Source organism: Tamandua tetradactyla, chromosome 15, assembly GCF_023851605.1.
Source record: "Tamandua tetradactyla isolate mTamTet1 chromosome 15, mTamTet1.pri, whole genome shotgun sequence".
NCBI lineage: Eukaryota > Metazoa > Chordata > Mammalia > Pilosa > Myrmecophagidae > Tamandua > Tamandua tetradactyla.
Window position 1 is genome coordinate 32,625,339 of NC_135341.1, and position 19,129 is coordinate 32,644,467.

Sequence of the window (19,129 nt, forward strand, 5' to 3'; positions counted from 1 at the left end):
GTCTACTAGGTTTAATTCATTTGTCAGATTAAGTTCTCTATTTCTTTGTTGATCCTCTGTTTGGTTGTTCTGTCTGGAGAGGAGAGTGGTGTATTGAAGCCTCCAACTGTTATTGTTGAAATGTCTATTACTTCCTTCAGTTTTGCCATGTACTTTTTCTCATGTACCTGGAGCTCCTTGATTGGGAACATAAACATTTATGATTGCTATTTCTTCTTGGTGAATTGCTCCTTTTATTAATATATAGTGTCCTTCTTTGTCTCTTATGATGTTTTTACATTTAAAGTCTGTTTCATCTAATATTAGTATAGCCACTCCTGCTTTTTTTTGGCTACAGTTTGTGTGGTCATCTTTTTCCATGCTTTCACTTTCAATCTATTTGTATCCTTGCATCTAAGATGAGTCTCTTGTAAGCAGTATATAACTGTATTATATGTCTTAATCCATTCTCCCAATCTGTATCTTTTAATTGGCAAGTTTAGTCCATTATCATTCAAATTATTACCAATAAAATTTTAATATCCAGAATATATAAAGAATCCTACAAATCAACAATAAAAAAGACAAGCAACACAATTAAAAAATGGGCAAAGGACTGGAATAGAAAATTTTTTCAAAGAGGAAATACAGATGACTAATGACTAAAAAGCACATGAAAAGATGCTCAACATCACTAGCTATCAGGGAAATACAAATCAAAACCATAGTGAGATGTCATTTCACACCTAATAGAATGGACACTATTAGGAAAACAGAAAACTACAAGTGTTGGAGAGGATATGGAGAAACAGGAACACTTATTTACTGCTGATGGGAATGTACAATGGTACAGCTGCTGTGGAAGACATTTTGGCGGCTCCTTTGGAAGCTAAGTATAGAATTGCCGTATGTTTTGGCAATCCTGCTTCTGCCTATACCCAGAAGATCTGAAAGCAGGATGCAAACAGACAATTTGCACACCAGTGTTCATAACAGCATTATTCACAATTGCCAAAAGGTGGACGCAACCAAAGTAGCCATCAACTGTGAATGGATAAACAAAGTGTGGTGTGTGTGTATATATATATATATACATGTACAATGGAATATTACTTAATTGTAAGAAGGATTTAAATCCTGATGCATGTAACAACATGGATGACCCTTCAGGGCATTATGTTAAGTGAAAAAAGCCAAACACAAAAGAATAATATTGTATTATCTCACTGATATGAATTAGTTATAATAATTAAACTCATAAGTTAAAATCTAGACTGTAGGCTACCAGGGGATAGAATGGCGGTAGAGGAAAGGGAGCTGATGCTTAATTTGTTCAGAATTTCTATTTAGGTTGATTGTAAATATTTGGAAGTAGATAGTGGTGATAGCACATTATTGTGATGTAGTTAACAGTGCTGAATTGTGTTGTTTGAAACAGGAAGTTTTGGGTCATGTCTGTTACTAGAAGAAAAGTTATAAAACAAAACATGGGACTTTATAACACAGTGAACCTTGTTGTGGATGATGGGCTGTGGTTAATAGTACAAATATAAGAATGTTCTTTCATGAATTATAACAAATGTACAATATTGTTACAAGGTGTTAATAATAGGGTAGTATATGGGAAAAAATATACCTAACTAGCAAAGGTACCACACTAATGGACAGTGTCAACAAAGGGGGGATATGGGAACTTATTTTTTCTTTGCGTGGGCAGACACTGGAAATCGAACCTGGGTCTCTGGCATGGCAGGTGAGAATTCTGCCACTGAGCCACTGTCACACCACCCAGGAACATATTTTTAATATGACTTTTCTGTAATCCTATATCTCTCTAATTAAAAATCATAATAATTAAAAAAACATGCTAAGCAAAAAAACCAGACATAAAGTACTACATATTGTATGATTCCATTTATATAGAATGTAAATATAAATAAATCAATAGAGACAGAATTAGATTGGTGGTTTTGTAGGGCTGGGGAAGGATAGCAGGGTTGAGAGGTTACTGCTAGGAGGTAGGGGGTTTTCTTTTTGGAGTAATGAAAATGTTCTGAGATGGTTGTAGTGATGAATGCACAACTCTGTGACTATACTTAAAGCCATTGATTGTACAGTATGGATGGATTGTATGGTGTTTGAATATATCTCAATAAAACTGCACAAATATCTTCAGTTCATTTTCTTACTCTTCTTTCAGGGGTAAGGGGCTCACTGACATTTCCATATTATCCATACAGCGTTTGATGTTATTAAAAGCAGGTAGATTGGGTGGGCCACGGTGGCTCAGCAGGCAGAGTTCTTGCCTGCCATGCTGGAGACCTAAGTTTGATTCCCGGTGCCTACCCATGCAAAACAAACAAACAAACAAACAAACAAAACAGGTAATTAAGGGAACTTTGAGATTCTTTCTGAGTTCATGTTCATAGCTCTTTTTTTTTGCATTGGTGCTGTCTTGGGGCATCGTACCCAATGTTCTGCCTTGTTTGTCTCTTCCTTAGATATAATTTCATGATGCTGGCCCTGTCGTCCTCATTCTTGGTGTTCTCTTATCTCCTGACCCGTTGGTGTGGCAGCGTGGGCTTCATCTTTGCCAACTGCTTTAACATGAGCATTCGGATCGCACAAAGCCTTCGTTTTATCCACCGCTACTACCGAGGGAGCCCCTACAGGCCCCTGTCTGGCCTGCGCCTGTCTCCAGTCCTTCTTGGGGCATTTGCCCTCAGTGGTGGGATTACTGGTGTTTCAGAGGTAAGACTCCCTGCAACCTTCGCACCATATACCTTTGCAGGCTGTTCCCCGTCCTTCTTTATCTCTCTGCCTGAACCAGCTGGACAAGTATTTTTCTCCTCCTCTCCTTCCTTTAAGCCTCTAGGTTAGCATCTTATGATAGACCCTGTGACAAGCAATGCTACCAGTAGGAACAAAGTAGACCTCAGTATACAGATGTTATATCTTATCTGAATTGGAATCTAGAACAATGGGGCCTTCTCCAGCCTGCCCCAGAAGAAGGAGGTGTACAGGGGAGCCAGGCACAGCCAGAGGTCCTGGCAATGACAGTGCTTTCTTCTTGCAGGTGTTCCTCTGCTGTGAGCATGGCTGGCCGTCCAGGCTGGCTCATGTTGCTGTGGGAGCCTTCTGTTTGGGAGTGACTCTTGGGACAGCATTCCTCACAGAGACTAAGCTCATCTACTTTCTTAGGACTCATTTAGGTATGTCCAGACTCACTGACAAAACGACGTGACCTGGGACACATCAGCCTCTGTAGTATAGGGGCCAGTTGCAGGGCAGTTTTGTGTGTGAGACACGTTTCCTGCACTGAAGAGCCCTGCAATGGAATGAAACCAGTCCAGCCAGGTGAAATGTCAGGGAGAACATGGATAAAACCCTTACTGTTCGTTTGAATTATTTAATACATGAAGATTCATTTTTTTAATGGAGACCAACATGCCCTTTTAAAATAGATACATTTCTTTTCCATCATTTTGTTCTAATTGGTATTTTTATTTTTTGTTAATGTTTTAATTCCTTTTGGATGTGATTAACCTTTGGAGGTACATGCTCCAACCAACTATTTTGATTGTTTGTAAGATACTCTGCCCCCGGAGGGAATGCTCTTTTGCAGCTGGCTGTAACTTCCCACATGGAAATCGCACAGATGACAATTAAAGTTGAATAGATGTATTTTTCTCCCAGAATAAAATAGAGTCAAATTTTGTATGGCAAGTATCACTGAGTCAGGCCTCGTCCACTAACCCATTATTTCTTGCACTGATCAGTACAACCGAATTCCAGCCCCAGGGCAAGAGTGGCAGGCCTAGTGGTCTGGTCCTGCAGGCTAAGATGTGAGCCCAGGCTAAGCTTTATCTCCCTGCAGCCTAGATCTTCCAGGTGAAATCACCAGGCATATTCCAGGGTGGTAAAATGTTCTTTTTTTTATGTATTAATTCCTGTTGGCTGTGATTAATCTTTGGAGTTACAAGCACAAACTGTATCTTGGATGTTAATAGTTAATGACCATATATATGGCTCTGATGTCTCTAAACCCTCTGTGTTTATACCCAGGGAGCAGGTTGTTCACCTGGGCCAGTAAGGGCAACTTGTTCCACATAATAGATTGGCTAAAATGCATTTGTTGAAATCTAGTAGCCCAGAACCTGTGCTAAGAGGCCTAGGATCTAGACCTACCAGCACACCAAGACACTGGGGCCTAGTCCCCTTCACATATCTTTGTCTATTCAAAGGGAGAATGCTGTGCACTATTTTGGGGGAGAGTAGCTAAAGCAAGTAGTCACTGACAATTGGAGGCCCTCCAAAAGCATGGTCTTGGTCATGCTTTTGTTGGGCAGGGTCAGGTTGGCTGAGAAAAATTGATTACCCCATTGATTGCTTACCCTTCTGTGTGTGGCGCAAACAGAAGGCAGCCCTCCATCCCTCCAATGCCCTTATGTGGTCCCCTGAGTGCACAGAAATGGGCTTTCAGCCCTCACAAGCCCTTCCTCTGGTGCTGTTGACCACCCCGCCCCTCTTCTAGAACCCTGCCACCCACCCCAAGCCCACTTGGCCCTAGACTCGAAGTGTGTCCTCATACTACTTGCCTCAGAATCACCTGGATTTCAGATTAGAAATGGATTGCCAGGAACCACGTCAGGTCTTAGGAGTTTTCATCTCTGGGGGCAAGGGCTCTGGGATCAGCATTTTTGACAAGCCATGATACCACCAAGGTTGGAGAACCACTGTTACACCCTGCCGTCTTCTTCAGTATCAGGGCCCAGGACCAGACATGCACATGCTTCAGAGGATCCTTCAGGGATCCTCTGCTCCAGTAAGAGAGCTGCTGCTGCAAGAGCAGCATTGCTGACTGGGGTAGATTGAGTTATATATCCCAGAAAAAAAGTCTTCTTTATCTTATTCCATTCCTGTGCATGTGAACCCCTTGTAAATAGAACCTTTTGAAGATTTTTAGTTAAGGTGTGGCTCAATTGAATGGGATTGGGCATTGATCCTGTTACTGGAGAATTTATGAAGACAAAGCCACATGGAGGAGAAGCTGAAAGTCAACTGAAACGAGTCAGTAGAAAGGAGAAGATGCTACCATGTGCAGTGCCATGTGATGGAAAAGCCAAGGACCCGAGCATCTCCAACAGCCAGCCCCCAAATGCCGCAGTCTTTGGGGAGAAAGGAGCTCCTTGTTGATGCCTCAGTTTTGGACTTCGAACCTCAAAACTGAGCCAATAAATTCCCATCATTTAAGCCATTGCTTGGTATTTGCTTTATCAGGTGGGAAACTAAGACACTGACTTTGGAGGCTCTTTGGGAGCAGAATCACCAAGGTCCAGTTCTCATGAGTGGTGAGGCTCTGTTTCACAATGCACACTCATTCTTTCCTCTTTTCCATTCACCTAGTACTGCTGTCTGCATGGAGCTGCTGCAGTGCCAGCTCCTCTTCAGCCTTGAGGGCCAGCTGGGATGGCAGCCCAGGGCTTCTTCCTGTGTCCTACTTCCCTGTTTATAGAAAGAGTAATTCTCATGGCCAAGTGTCTTTGGGGAGTGGGTGTTTTCCCATGACTAGCATCTCCCTCCTGGGCTGTCAGCAGTTTGGCAGCAGACCCTTTCCTGTTCTCCATGGGTGCTCTGACTCTGCCTCCTGGCTTCCTCCCTGAAGCTCAGTGAATTAGATCTGACCAGCCCCCTGTTCTTTCCCCTGTTGATCCCCCTAGAGCCAGACCTATTGCCTTGGGGTACTTACATACGTATGTACCAGGCTACCTCACTTTGCCCAAGAAGGATTTTGGGAGGAATCATGCTTTTGGCTTCAAACACCACTTAAAATATAGTTAAATTTCCCCACGGAACCAGATCTCTGAGACACTTCTTTTATGAAGGGAAATAGCCCCTGGTGGTGAGAAGAACAGTATTGCCAGCTTTCTCTGCTCCTCTGCCCACCAGTAGGTGTTAGTGACTTCAGATTTGGCCTGCCAGGTACTACTGAATACTTCATGGTCACTCCTGTTGTGCAAATGCTGTCTACTCTGTCCTGTCCCTGCCACTTACCAACTTAATTTAAGCAAGTCACTCCCTTCCACTTATCTTTTTTTCTTCAAGTGTATATTCATATTGCTAGTTTCATGTCAATTCCCTGGCTTAAAAATAAATTTTCTTCACATTTTTGTAAAGATCTTTCTCTTTTTATACCTCTCACCCCTCCAAAAAGGAACAAAATATTCATAAGGAAGGTGGCGCTTTTATTCCTCATTCCTTCCTATGTTGGCGTTGGGGCCGGTGCTGCGGTTACTACCAAAGAGGGGCTGACTCCCTCCATTTAGGACTGTCTGTTTCTGAGATTGAAAGGCCTGGCATCTTTTTTTGTTGTTTGTTTGTTTTTTATATTTACATTTTAAATTTTAGTTATTGAGGTACAAAATAAGAACAATATGACCAAACATTCTTTATTATTTTGCAGTTTTAGTTTAGCAATTTGTGACATGGTCATTTAAATTTGATTCTTTATTCTTAGAATATAATAGAATATATTCTTAGAATATAATTTGTTTTCAAATTTTTACTGATAAAACAGCATATATGCGCATACATTCTTAACGTATAAACATTCCATACATGGTGTACAATCAGTGGCTCACAATGTCATCACATAGTTGTATATTCATTACCATGATCATTTCTTAGAACATTTGCATCACTCCACAAAAAAGAAATAAAAAGTTCATACATACCATACCCCTTACCCCTCTCTCACATTGACCACTAGTATTTCCATCTACCCAATATATGTATTTTTTAATTTTAACATTTGTTCCCTCTATTATTTATTTATTTTTAATCTATAAGTTTTATTCATCTGTCCATACCGTAGATAAAAGCATCAGACACAAGGTTTTCACAATCACTCAGTCACATTATGAAAGCTTTATCATTGTACAATCATCTTCAAGAAACATGGCTATTGGAACACAGTTCTACAGTTTCAGCTGTACTTCCTTCTAGCCTCTCTAATACACCTTAAACTAACAAGGGGATATCTATATAATGTGTAAGAATAACCTCCAGAATAACCTCTTGACTCTGTTTGAAATCCCTCAGCCACTGACCCTTTATTCTGTCTCATTTCTCTCTTCCCACTTTCGGTCAAGAAGTTTCTCTCAATCCCTTGATGCTGAGTCCCAGCTCATTCTAAGATTTCTGTCTCATGTTGCCAGGGAGGTTTATACCCTGGGAGTCATGTCGCACATAGAGGGGGAGGGCAGTGAGTTTGTTTGTTGTGTTGGCTGAGAGAGAGAGGCCACATCTGAGCAACAAAAGAGGCTCTCTGGGGTGACTCTTAGGCCTAATTTTAAGTAGGCTTAGCCTGTCCTTTGCGGGGATAAGAATCATATGAATAACCCCCAAGATTGAGGGCTCGGCCTATTGATTTGATTGTCCCCACTGCTTGCAAGAATATCAGGAATTCTCCAAATGGGGAAGTTGAATTTTCCCTGAAAGGCCTGGCATCTTACTTGCTCCTGTCCCCTTCCTATCCCAAATATTGTTCCCACTGTTTATTGTAGTTTTTTCTCTCTTGGCTTTTCTGTGTGGCCTTGGTCTTCCTCTTGGTCATTTTTAAATTGAGCAGCCATTCTTTGACAGGCTAATTTCAGGGATGGGTAGGGCAAGGGTTGAGCTTGGCAGTGTGATTTTAGGGGTGCAGGGCAATCTGTCCACCCTTCTATCTTCCTCAATCATGTCTTTGAATTTCCTTTCACTATGATCAAAGTCTTGTTATTCCATAGTGGGGAGGAGACTGGAAATTCAGATCCATGGAGAAGACTGACTCATTCACACTAAGATGTAGAAAAACCCCATCAAAAATTCTTTCCCAAGCAGCTTTTGATGTTGAGGAAGAGACAGGAGGTGGGAAGTTCCAGGACCGGAAGTAGGGGAGAGGGGCTCAGGTGAGTGGTGGGGCAGGTTCCGGAAGGTGGGACGACCTGAGTGCTGGCCTGTGGTCTGTGGGATGGGTAGGATTCAGTTATAGCCAGGGAAGTCAGGAGAGAACGTTATCCCTGACGAGTCTAGGAAGAACCATAACTGAAAAATGGGACAGAAGGCCGAGAGCAGAGGAAGTCTTTCGCGTACTTAGGCAACCCTGCTCCTGAGGGAGATCAGGGTGGAGGGAGGGGAGAGGTGATCCTTCGGCTCTGATGGCAAGGTGAGGAGGGGGAGGCGCATAGCCCCACGTGCAGGTGTGGTCAGAGGGGCTTGTTGAGAACTTCAGGAGCTTGGGCTTGAGGACCTCTGGGAGCTGGCCCACAGGCTCAGGCTATGCTTGCCCAGCATTCTCAGTGCCACTGAGGAAGAAATCCAGAAGGCAGGAGACCTGTGGAGCCTGTCAGAAAGGATGCAGTCCGGGGAGCAGATGAGAGAAAATGAGCTGAGGCATGTGTCAAGGGTCCCTTAGAATTTCCTGAACACAGTGAAACCCTGAGAAGAAAGAGCAACTGAACAGGAACACTGGTGTGAAATATCACTTTCATTAGCTCGTATTCTATGCGTATCCAGGAAGTGCCTGAGACTCCTCTATTTAGTCTGGAAATTAGACTTCTGAGCCAGTCAGATGCAGATGGAAAACTTTGTTTTATGCTTATTAACTATACCTGGTGAGTTAGTCCTTAATGTGTAAATATTTTACTTGCTAATTAACCTCTAAGAATAGCCAAAATAGGTTTTATTTGAAGAATTTGGGAAAAGAAAAGACTACATATTGATTTGTACCATCAGTTGGTTGCATAATCAGTTCAACTGTTTAGTGTCATTTATTTTTAACCAGAATTGTTTGGGTATAGCACAGCAAAATTGGAAAAATGGGTACTTTATGTAGCTTAGGCTCCTTCAGCGGCCCAACAAAGGAAGTCTTCCTTAATTATCCTCCAGATAAATTAGCAAGTGTTGCTAGATACCCCTTCCCAAAATGCAGTCAATTCTTTGTCTGTGGACTTCTACATTCTTCTTGGGCAATATGGTTTAAATGGAAAGTGCTGGAGGTGAGATGTTGGGTCGTACGTCTCTACTTTCGCATAAAAGGTCCTCAGCAAAGTAAGTCCAACGAGAACTCTGTCCCACCAACTGTAGGCTCTGACACATAACTGTGGGAGACCCACGATTTTGAAACTGTATTTTGGAGCCAACCAATTTTGTTTCCATTTTGGTCATTTTTGTGAGGTCCTGAAAAATTAGTTTGGGGCCCTTGGTGATGGGTGTGTGAAGCTGAATAAACAAAGTGCCCTGGGAGCATGGGAAGGAGGGATGGTAGTGCTGGGGGTGGGGATGGGGGCAAGGTGGTGCCTGTGAGGTTGCCACTCATGGAGCTGATGGGCCAGGCATGAGGCAGCTCCTACCTCTTTCTGTGCTCCTCCTGGCTTCAGGTTGGGGTGGCTCTCAGTGCTTCCGGGGCTCAGACAGCAGGCAGTCAGCTGGTGGACAAGAGAGGAGGAAGGCCCAGAACCACGTGTTGCCCTGAGGGTAAGGATCTATGTTCCTGCATTAAGGAGACAGTATCTCTTTTACCGCCTTTTATCTCCAGCACCCCACCTCACCTCTCAGCTTCAGGCTCTTTTATTCTGAGTTCAAAACTCCTGAAGGAGAAATGGAACTGGCATAGGTCATCTTTACAGGGCAGTTACCATAGGTCACAGGTCATAAGTGAACAAGTAGATGGATAGGCTGCCCTTGGGTCAGGTGAGACTCCCTGACGCAGTCAGCTGCCACCAGGTTGGGGTTCGGCAGGGTGGCCTGGTTCATCCAGCCTTCAGGCATGAGACGCTGCAGGAGGGCTTGTGACATAACACTGACTTGTGAAAGCATCTTCTAGACCACAATCCAGTTGTTCCATTTACTCCCTCCTGCCAATAAGTCCCAAAGTGATGTCCCTCGAAACCCAGGGGGACCAGCCTCTCCCAAGATTATGAACTAATAACATTCCCATATCGTTTCTTGTCAACACTCCTTCTCAACATGAAAAACTCAGAATGGGCATTGCTCAAAGATCCCTATAGAGTGGGAGAAGGAGCAAGGGAGAAGGAGGAGTTATAACAGAGAAAACAGGATTTAACAAATGAGTATGACTACTGAAATCACTATATTGATATTTCTTTTAGCCTCCAGTGTTTTGGAGCAGCTAGAAGGAAAAATCTGAAATAGTGGAATGGTAACCCATAACAAACTCTGAAATCTATTTTGTAACTACTTATTAAAGTATACTTTGAAAAATAATTATTGCTTTTTCTTTTCTTTTTATATATGTTTTATTTCACAATAAAAAGAAACATTTAAAAAGTGATGTCCCTCTTAACTCTACTGTCAGCTCTACAGCAGAGACTGCCAGGGTTCACAGCACTCAGTGGGAAAGGGACTGAAAAACTGGCAACCTGTGGTCCTTCCCTCCCACCATTCTCTCACTTTTAATTTCATCTGCACCACCATATCACAAGTGTGGAGGCTTGGAATTGGGCTCTGATGCCATCAGCACAGTCAGTGAGCAATGACTAATTAAGACATGACAGCATTAGTCACATTCGAGGTGACAACTGAGCAGCATGTTTCTGGTGTGTGTCTGGGAGATCCTGACACACTTTCCAATGATGTGTGGCTGACAGTGTGCAGCTTCCACACAGCCTTGCTGGGGAAGCGGGGAACAGAAACGAAAGTATGACTCATCCTGGGCAGCCTAGGTTTCATTCCCGACTTACCTACTCCTAACTCACTTCTTTTACACTTCCTTTGGAAAACCACAAAGGGTGCTACCAGAGTGAATAGCACAAGGAGTGCCAGAGGGCCCGGTCAGGAGGTCTTTCAGCAGGAGAATCATGAGAGGACTCAGAGAGGGAAGGGGGTGACATTGGAGCCTGGGTCCTTACACAATAGGTGTTGAAAACTCCAGCCTCCTCACTCACAGTGCAATCTTTTCTGGTCTTTATCAGGTCCTAGCACAGGAGAATCAAAACATTGTAGCCTGAAGAAAAGTGGGATGCTTTTCTCTACACGTAATCCCAACAGAGCTTTCCTTTTTGTTTCCCCTAGGGCATAAACACGAAAATTTTATGAACAAACCATGTTAACACAGTGCATTTTTATGTTCCTGAACTAGAGCTGAAGATTCCTTTCTTCCCTGCATGGTTTCTGCGATCCCTAAATGGCATCTCTCTAATGACAAGAGAATGTTCTTTCAGGGCAGATGTCAGGCTGTGTGGGGCAATAGAGGGATGAGAGCCACTTGCGTTTTTTTTCTTTTGTAACCGTAAGCAAAATCATCTGGAGCACTGCCCCCTGGTAGGGATGCTGCTGTACAAGCATGCTGGCAACTCATCCTGGCTTCCTTCCTGCTCTCTCTGCTGCAACCTTCCAGGCCCCCACCCCCAAAAGGGCCAGAGAGCTGGGCTCTGGATAGAAGTACCCTGGAGGTGTCCTACTTTGGGGTTTCTTCCATCTGTGCCATCGCTAGGAAAATCAGCTCACATACACATTTGCCTTTCGAAGTACTTGGCCAGGGTTTCGTTTCATGTGTTTAGTTTTCTAAATGATGCATTATGTTGCATACAGCCATCAGCTATGCCCCAACCTGGCTACCCTTTTCTAACTCACTGGGTGACCTTGAACACGTCACTTTGTCACTCCACCAATTACGTAGTACAGAGCACATCCCAGGGACGGTGTGAAGACACACTTTACATGTGGAAACTGTTAAATCTGCACAGCAGCCCCATGTCTACATGTTATAGGTGAGGAAACTGAGGCACAGAGCAGTGGCTTGATTTTCCAAGGACCGCAAGCTAGAAATAAAGTGGCAGAACTCGAGTTGATCCCGGTCTGTCTGATTCCTGATCCCATTCCCGATCTCCAGGCTCTGTTCCCCCTGTATTAAACAAAGGGAATGGATTTACTCTTTGGCTTTCACACTGTGGTCCTGACAGGACTGAGGAGCAAGAGGGGACTGAGGGGAACCCCGGCCCCTTCTCCTACTTCACCTGGAGCAACACTGTTTTTATCTGTTTTGGAGTTTAGGGGTCTTTAAAGAGTTGGCTGAAAAGAAGGGTTATTGTTAAAAGAAAAATTAGATTTCACAGGATTTGATTGTTTTGGACTCCATTCTTGACCTTCCATGACTTATTTTCCTGAAGTTCCTTCTCTGCCAGTCTTCATCCTATCTTAAATCATTTAAGGTAATTGTTTTGCCCAGGCATTATCATGCATAAGAAATATTCAGAAGAAATAAATTACATTGCATACCGAAGCCATGTAAATGAATTTTTGCTGTTTTTTTGTTTGTCTGAAAAAATAATTCTCTGTACCTCCTGGCCCCTGTCTCCTTGTGTCTTAGACCTAAGGTGACACCACTGAGAAGTTGGGAGGTAGCTGCCTTTGGGATCTTAGTACCACTTCCTCGATTTATAACTGTGGGCAGGAGATCTTACCTCACTGTGCCTCGGTTTCCTCACATCACTAGCCTGCCTCCTATGAGGCAGTGAGGATGAAAGGAAGACAGAGGTGGGACAGGTAAATTCGGCTCCAAAAGCTTTACGAACACAACTCACAGCAAGGGTTCTTCAATATTCTCTTTAAAATGCCCCCCCCCCCCCATCTGCCCTTCTTTTCTCTTCTGGTCTCATCCTCTCCTAACACTCCCTTCCTGCCCCCAGACCCCTCCCCATCCCAGGTTCTGCTCTTTTCTACCCTCACCCCTCTTGATTCAACTCAAAGGCCTGTTTATGGCTGAACTAGCAAAGGATGGAGAAGCAAATACTCATGGTTTTAAAAAATGGTTTATTTTTAATTGTGGTAAAACATACATAACAAAAATTTTAACCACTTTAAATGTTCAATTCTTTGACATTAAATACATTGACAATACTGTGTAACTCACACTATCTATTTCCAGACTGTTTTCATCATCCTCATTTAGACGAATAGTCACGATTTAACGGCTTTTCTCTAGCCCTGTCACCCACAAATGGCGCTGTGCCGAGAATACATTGCGTTGGTAAACTCAGGCCCCATCCCTTTGCCTTGGCTCATAGGGTGTAGCAAGGATTAAGTGAGAGGATTTAAGTAAAGCACTAAGCAGGGGTTGCCTAGCACTAGCCTAGTGTTTGCTTAGTGGAATTGTAAATCTGTCAGATGCAGAGTTTCAGAGGGGCTGTGTCCCCTGGGAACGGTCATTTCACCCCAATCTGCTCCCTCCTTCTCCCCCTAGCCCCCCCGGCCATGGAAGCTGCATGCTTATGGTTAAGAGTCTTGTACCTGCAATGGAAACCTTTCTTTCCCCTCGCCTTGAAGGCAGACCTACAGAGGAAGACACGAAAGCTCCCCTTAAGTCCAGCGGCCCAGGAGGAGTTCAGAAGCAAGGATAGGGAGCAGGGAAACTGTGCATCTGGATGTGGTCTGAGACTTCCTTAATTTTGGAAGGCCCGGGAAGGCAAAGCCACAGTTTCTGTGGAGGATTAGTAGCTGCTGGCAGACGCTGTCTTTCAGGCACAGCCGGAATGTCTTCCCAGAGCAAGAGAGGTTTCAGAAGCTTGTGAAATGATTTTCAGCAATTTCTGAAATTGCCTCAGCTGTGTGTTTAGATTTCCCTGTGCCTTAGATTAAGGCAAAGAGCAAAAAAAGGCACCCAGGGAGGGAGGAGAATGTGGCTTTGTCCAGGGAGAGTGAGCTGCTAATGGTGGCTTCTGAAGAAAAGGGAAGGGCCGGCCATGCGAGCGGGCGCTGTGGGCGTGAGCCCTGAAGTCCTGCCTGTGCCCTCCCTTCCAGGGCGAGGCAGCCCTCACAGGGCACAGATTGGCTCCCAGGCTTCCCTGGCCTTGGCCTTCCCGGGCCTGGAACACGACGGGGCAGGAGAACGCTTCAACACCCCAACACAGCCTTGCTCGCTGTCCGCCAGGGTCCTCACCCTGAACCCGCTCATCACAGACTGTTGCTGATACCTGTTGAGTCTTCTGATACCTTTCCTCACCCTGAAAACAGAAAACAACAAATTGTCTCCTCAGTCACATTCCCAGCCTTAAAACTGCTAACTCTGTTTTGTTAGTTGTTTTTCCTTTCCTGGATGGTGATGACAGATGCCCTTGTGCAGGGAGGAAGAGAAAATCTGGAACAAGACGCTCAGAGTGTCCTGTCTCGAGCTGGAGTTTTCTAAAAGAATGTGTGTTCTGGCCAGGGTTAGGACTCATGGACAGTAGAGAGTCACAAGACATGCCAAGGCCCGGTGCTGATCTTTGGGGAAGGTGCGACGCTGTTGACATTGGGTGTCTGGATGGTGTCGGAGCGACTGGGGGCCCATCAGTCCTTCTCCTCCTGCTGCTGCTGCTGCTGCTTCCCACCTTCCTCGGAGAGCCATGGTCTGGCGTGTGCCTGGTGTGCTCCACGTAGCCCTGTGCTCCACGGCCCCCCCACTGCCACCAGTCTCTATGGGGGCACCGTCCCCTCTCCCAACTCTAGGAGGGCTCAGGTTGCTTCTGCAGTTTGGGACATGACGTTTTACTTCAACCTCACTGCCTGTTGGGTCTGATAATCGAGAGAGAGAGAGAGACAGAATTTTATTCTAACCTCAATCCCGCCCCTGCCTTTGTCTCTGCACAGGATTCTGAGGGGTGGCTTCACCTTTCCTCCAATCCAAAATGTTCTAATCCCTGCCCACTGTTGTTTCAGGGCCATTGTGGGGGTCAAGTGGAAGTATTGCAGCAGTTCTTTTGAACAGAGTGGAGGGTTGGAGGGCCAGTGGGCCTGGGCACCCCGAGGCTGGAGCCTGGCTGGCCCCTGGGCAGGGGAGCTAGACCAGGGCAGCAGTCATCAAGGGGGCTAAAACATATCCATGTATTGTTTTTCCTGCTAACAAATTATCTCTTTTTATTTTTTTCCTATCTCCATATTATTATGTATTTTATGTATTTCTTGATGTTAAATTGTAAATTGTCCTGGGTATAGCCAGTGCCCAGTAGACAATTACAGAAATGCCAGGACTCCATATCCTGACCCATGGCTACTTTTTACTTTGCATGGAGTGCAGGCATCTTGCCATGCTTACACGGGCCTCTACAGCGTTCTTTTTTAAGGCTGCGTAATATGCCATTTAAGGTTGTTTCCAGTTTTTTTGTTATATTATAAACTGTGCTGCAGTAAATATCCTGACACAGACCTCTAAGAGCCTTCTGCATTCTGCTTGCGGATAAATCCCGAGAGGGGATTTGTTTTATCAGAGGCAGATTACTGCCTCTCAGCCTCACCCTCTCCCTAAGGGACCTGGGGATGGAGAGGAGACAGCCTGAGTCATACTCTGAATAAATGACCAGCCAGTCTGGAGCCAGGGACTCAGTACTCACTGGCCAGTCCCATGTCTGACAAGGGCTTCCCACATTGTCAGGCACCCAGTCAAGGGTCAATGTTAACTCGACATCATGGCAGCCCATCATTTGGTCACTCGGCTCGCAGTCTTTCTCACTGCAGAAGCCAGGGAGCCCCCAGAGGAGCAGGAACCTGCGTTGTCCATGGGGAGATGAAGAAGACAAGAGGTCCCTGCCCTCCAGGCTCCATGGCTTCCTCGGGCTGCAGACGGATGGGGTGCGCCTGACTCAGCCACTGAGAGTGTCTGTCACAAGTAACTGCTTCCCAAGAAGCTATTCCTTTGGATGTCGGAAAGTCATTGATGCCCCAGCACTCCCCCTAAGAGAGTCCGATTAACCAGCCCTCAGGATGTGGCACTGAGTACACAGAAAGGAAGTGGGACAGTTGAGGCCGGCATCTCCGTCCAGTGCTCCCCACTTCCTCGGGACGACACAGCCTCCACAGGCAAGTGGCTTTGGCAGGTATTTTCTCAAAGGTCTTGTTTCCTCAATCCGTTAGGATTGAGGCCCGTTTTTTAGCCTCAGTGGGCACTTGGTGAAGGTCACTGAGTTGCTCAACCAGCGGGTGCAGGCCACAGGTTGACACGGTCACCCTAGGCTCACACACCTGCTGTGGGCTTTGGCGCGGACCCAAGTGTCGTCCAGCCCTGCTGTCTTGTCTCTCCTGGGGGTGACTCTCCTGGATGATTCTGTTAACCTCTAAGCCTTAGTTTACACTCTCTATCTAAAGCCTACCTGTTCCTTTTGAACAAAATAATAAACATACATAGTTTAAAAAGTCAAACAATTACAAGGCTGATAAAGCAAAAAGAGAAGTCTTTGCTCCCCCGCCGGCTCAAATTCCCCTCACCTTGGCCCATGACTCTCAGTTCTCTTGGCTGTTTCAGCTTCTATTTCTCTTCAGATTTCCAGATAATTTGCTTATATCACAATTTCTTGATTTTTATTTTAACCTTTAGAACGTTGACTTTCTGCTATGGAAAAATGAGCTCCATTAGCCGCCTCTCAACACACCTTCCGCCCCATCCTCCCAGAGACAAGATTTCTGGATAGGTTAATACTCGGTGCTTACATTTTTTTTACATGGGCAGGCACCGGGAATCGAACCCAGGTCCTCTGGCATGGCAGGCAAGCATTCTTGCATTCTTGCCTGCTGAGCCACCGTGGCCTGCCCATCAGTGCTTACGTTTTTAAAACTATATAGACATTGTTCTCTATAATCCTAGTATCCTATTATTATATTTCCTTTCTGCGACAACTCTTCAATTTTTTCATTTGCTTTTTTTTTTTTTTTTGCTCCTGCCTACAAAATCATAAAACTCTGACCAAACATGATAAAACTCTTCTCAACTTAGCGAGTTTCATAGATTCTGTTTTTTCTTTAGAGACATTGCTGTGGGAGCCTCTCACGCCCCTGCTCCCCTTTCACCATCCTGTCCACTGGCCACCTCCCTTTCCTGGAATGAAGTTCACTGCCCAAGGTCGTGGAGGTGGGAAGGTGGGGCGGAGATGCAGGCCCGGCCCAGGACGCGCAGTTATGGCCAGGCCAGCCCCTGGCCCAGGGTCCTGCAGCCCAGTGAGGGGAAGCCATGCAAATGAGACCTTGTAGCTGGAGTAACGTCTGCAGCAGGAGGGATATGGTGCAGGGGCTTCCAGCCCAGCCTGCAGAGGGCAGCTGCACATCCCCCTGCCTTTCCTCCGTCTGTAGAGAGATGCTTCCTGGTGTGTCCTCCTATGCCCCTTTCCATCCCTATCCCAGGTAGATCCCAGGTGACCAGGTCCACCTTTTCTATGACCCCTCCCCACTCTCGTTCCCCTTGAACATGCTGAGATGTTCCACCAGGGCCACCAGCACCCCTGCTCACTGCACACAGGGCTATTCTTTGCAACCATCCTGGATCTCCTCCCTCCAGGGGGCTGTGCTCTGACTCTCATCCCAGAGGTCTGGTCAGAGGAGGTAAGGCCAGCGCTGGGGAAAGGTAAAGTTAAGGCAGCTCTCAGTGTGGGTGGCTCAGGTTCCTCAGGCAGCACATGCTCCTGAGGAGGACAGAAAAAGCTCCCGAGTTGAGAGTGCTTACCCAGAAACCTCTGCGCCTCACCCTTGAGAGGCCTGTGTCGTGTTGTGAACCTGCAACCAGCACTGACCTGCTGGCAGGGCCCCACAGAGGCTGCACATGGGGTGGCCATCCATGTACTCCTGCACAAGGGGACGGGGCAGGCCTGAGGCTCTACCACTGGGCACAGGGACTGGTTGCAGGGAGCACCTCCCTTGCCTTGGCCGTCAAGAGACAGGGGTGGGCAACAGGCATACTTGGGAAATGGAAGATGCATAGATCTCTCCAAGCAGACGCACGCTCTCTAAACAGACAACTCACCAGGATTTAATCTGCAACTCAGATTCAATCTGCTAAATCGGGAAGAAGAAAGTGTGTGGTTGTCATAGCAACACTAAATTGCCCAGGACCGGGTTGGTCTCTGAGGTGGGGAAGGGAGGGGAGTGGAGCGGAACCTGCCTTCCTGGTGGGGATGTTCTGGGGGATGGGGCAGGCTGGGCCCACCTGTGTGGGGAAGGGGTGCCTTCTTCCTGCCTCCCCAGCCCAGGATTGAGGCCTGAGCCTTTTGCTGTAGTGCAAAGGGGACCTGAGGTCCAGGTAAGCCAAATGTGCAGATTCTGGAGCCAGCCCCTTCCTGGAGCCCAGTTCCCGCTTGTCCCCGGGGGCCAGCTACCCGGTACCCCTCCAGAGCAGCATGGATTTGGAGACTTCTGCTCCTTCTGCTGCTCCTGCCCCCTAATCCTAGTTCCTCCTGGCAGAGTTTCTGCCCACATGCCTGCTCAGGGATATGGCCATGGCCTGGAACACCCTCTTGAGTCCAGTCTGCAGGATTTGGGGGACCCACAGCCATGCCGGAGATTACTAACGAATGCCACACCAAAGAAGCTGCGAGGCTGTTCCTTCTACTCACAAGGACAGCACTGACAGCCTGGCTTCTTCCTCCCCACCGAGAGGGAAATGGGCCAACCCAATGGGGTGCCAATGTGGGCCCAGGCCTTGCTGGGGTGGGGGAGGTGTTAGGGGAGAGGTCTGCACAAGCGGAGAAAGAGATGAGCAAGAGGGAACTCCCCTGCCCTCAGCTCCACCACCTGCTGGTCAGCCTCTGACCACCAGTACCCTTAGGCCACCAGGACACCCGGCTCCTCCACAGGGCCTCTGAGGACACAGCCACTTTGTGGTCCCAGGGCCTGGCCACTGGAGATTGCACGGACACCTGCTGTATGATGAGCGAGTAAAGGGGTGACACAGAGGATGAGCGCCGGAACGAGAAATGAGGGGAGGGGAGTGAGAAGACCTCAGAGGCCAGGCTAAGAGGGGCGTTTACCAGGCTCCCCTGCCCCCACCCCACCTCACCCCCGTTTCTCTCCTGGCCCAGGGGGGCAGCTCCCATCTTCCAGAGGGGCCACTGGAGCCTCTGACAGATGTGACCCTGTCATCTGATCCCGCTCAGAGAGACAGAGATGCTGAGGCCCATCGCCCAAAACCTGGCTTACCTGCCCCCTTGAAGGGGGCTGGGACCCGGCAGCCTGACCGCTTTTGCTGCACAGCCTGGGTTCTCCCACTTGTCCAATTACTGCTAATTGGGAGCAGAAAATGTGTGTGTGTGTGTGTGTGTGTGTGGCAGGGGGATGAGCTGGGGAGTGTGGGTAGAGCTCTGATATTCTTATCAGAACCCAGAAGCACCTGGCTTCCTGGGATGGGCCCTTC

At 46.6% G+C, this 19,129-nt stretch overlaps 1 protein-coding gene across 1 annotated transcript in view; it reads left to right on the forward strand.

The window, feature by feature from the left end:
- Window positions 1–3,697, forward strand: part of RFT1 (RFT1 glycolipid translocator homolog) — a 67,561-nt gene extending 63,864 nt beyond the window's left edge. The window contains exons 12-13 of the mRNA XM_077129003.1: window positions 2,481–2,730; window positions 3,056–3,697. Of these exons, the coding sequence (XP_076985118.1) occupies window positions 2,481–2,730; window positions 3,056–3,223 (418 nt within the window). The 3' untranslated portion in view covers window positions 3,224–3,697. The remainder of the gene's footprint in view (window positions 1–2,480; window positions 2,731–3,055) is intronic.
- Window positions 3,698–19,129: the final 15,432 nt, after the last annotated feature.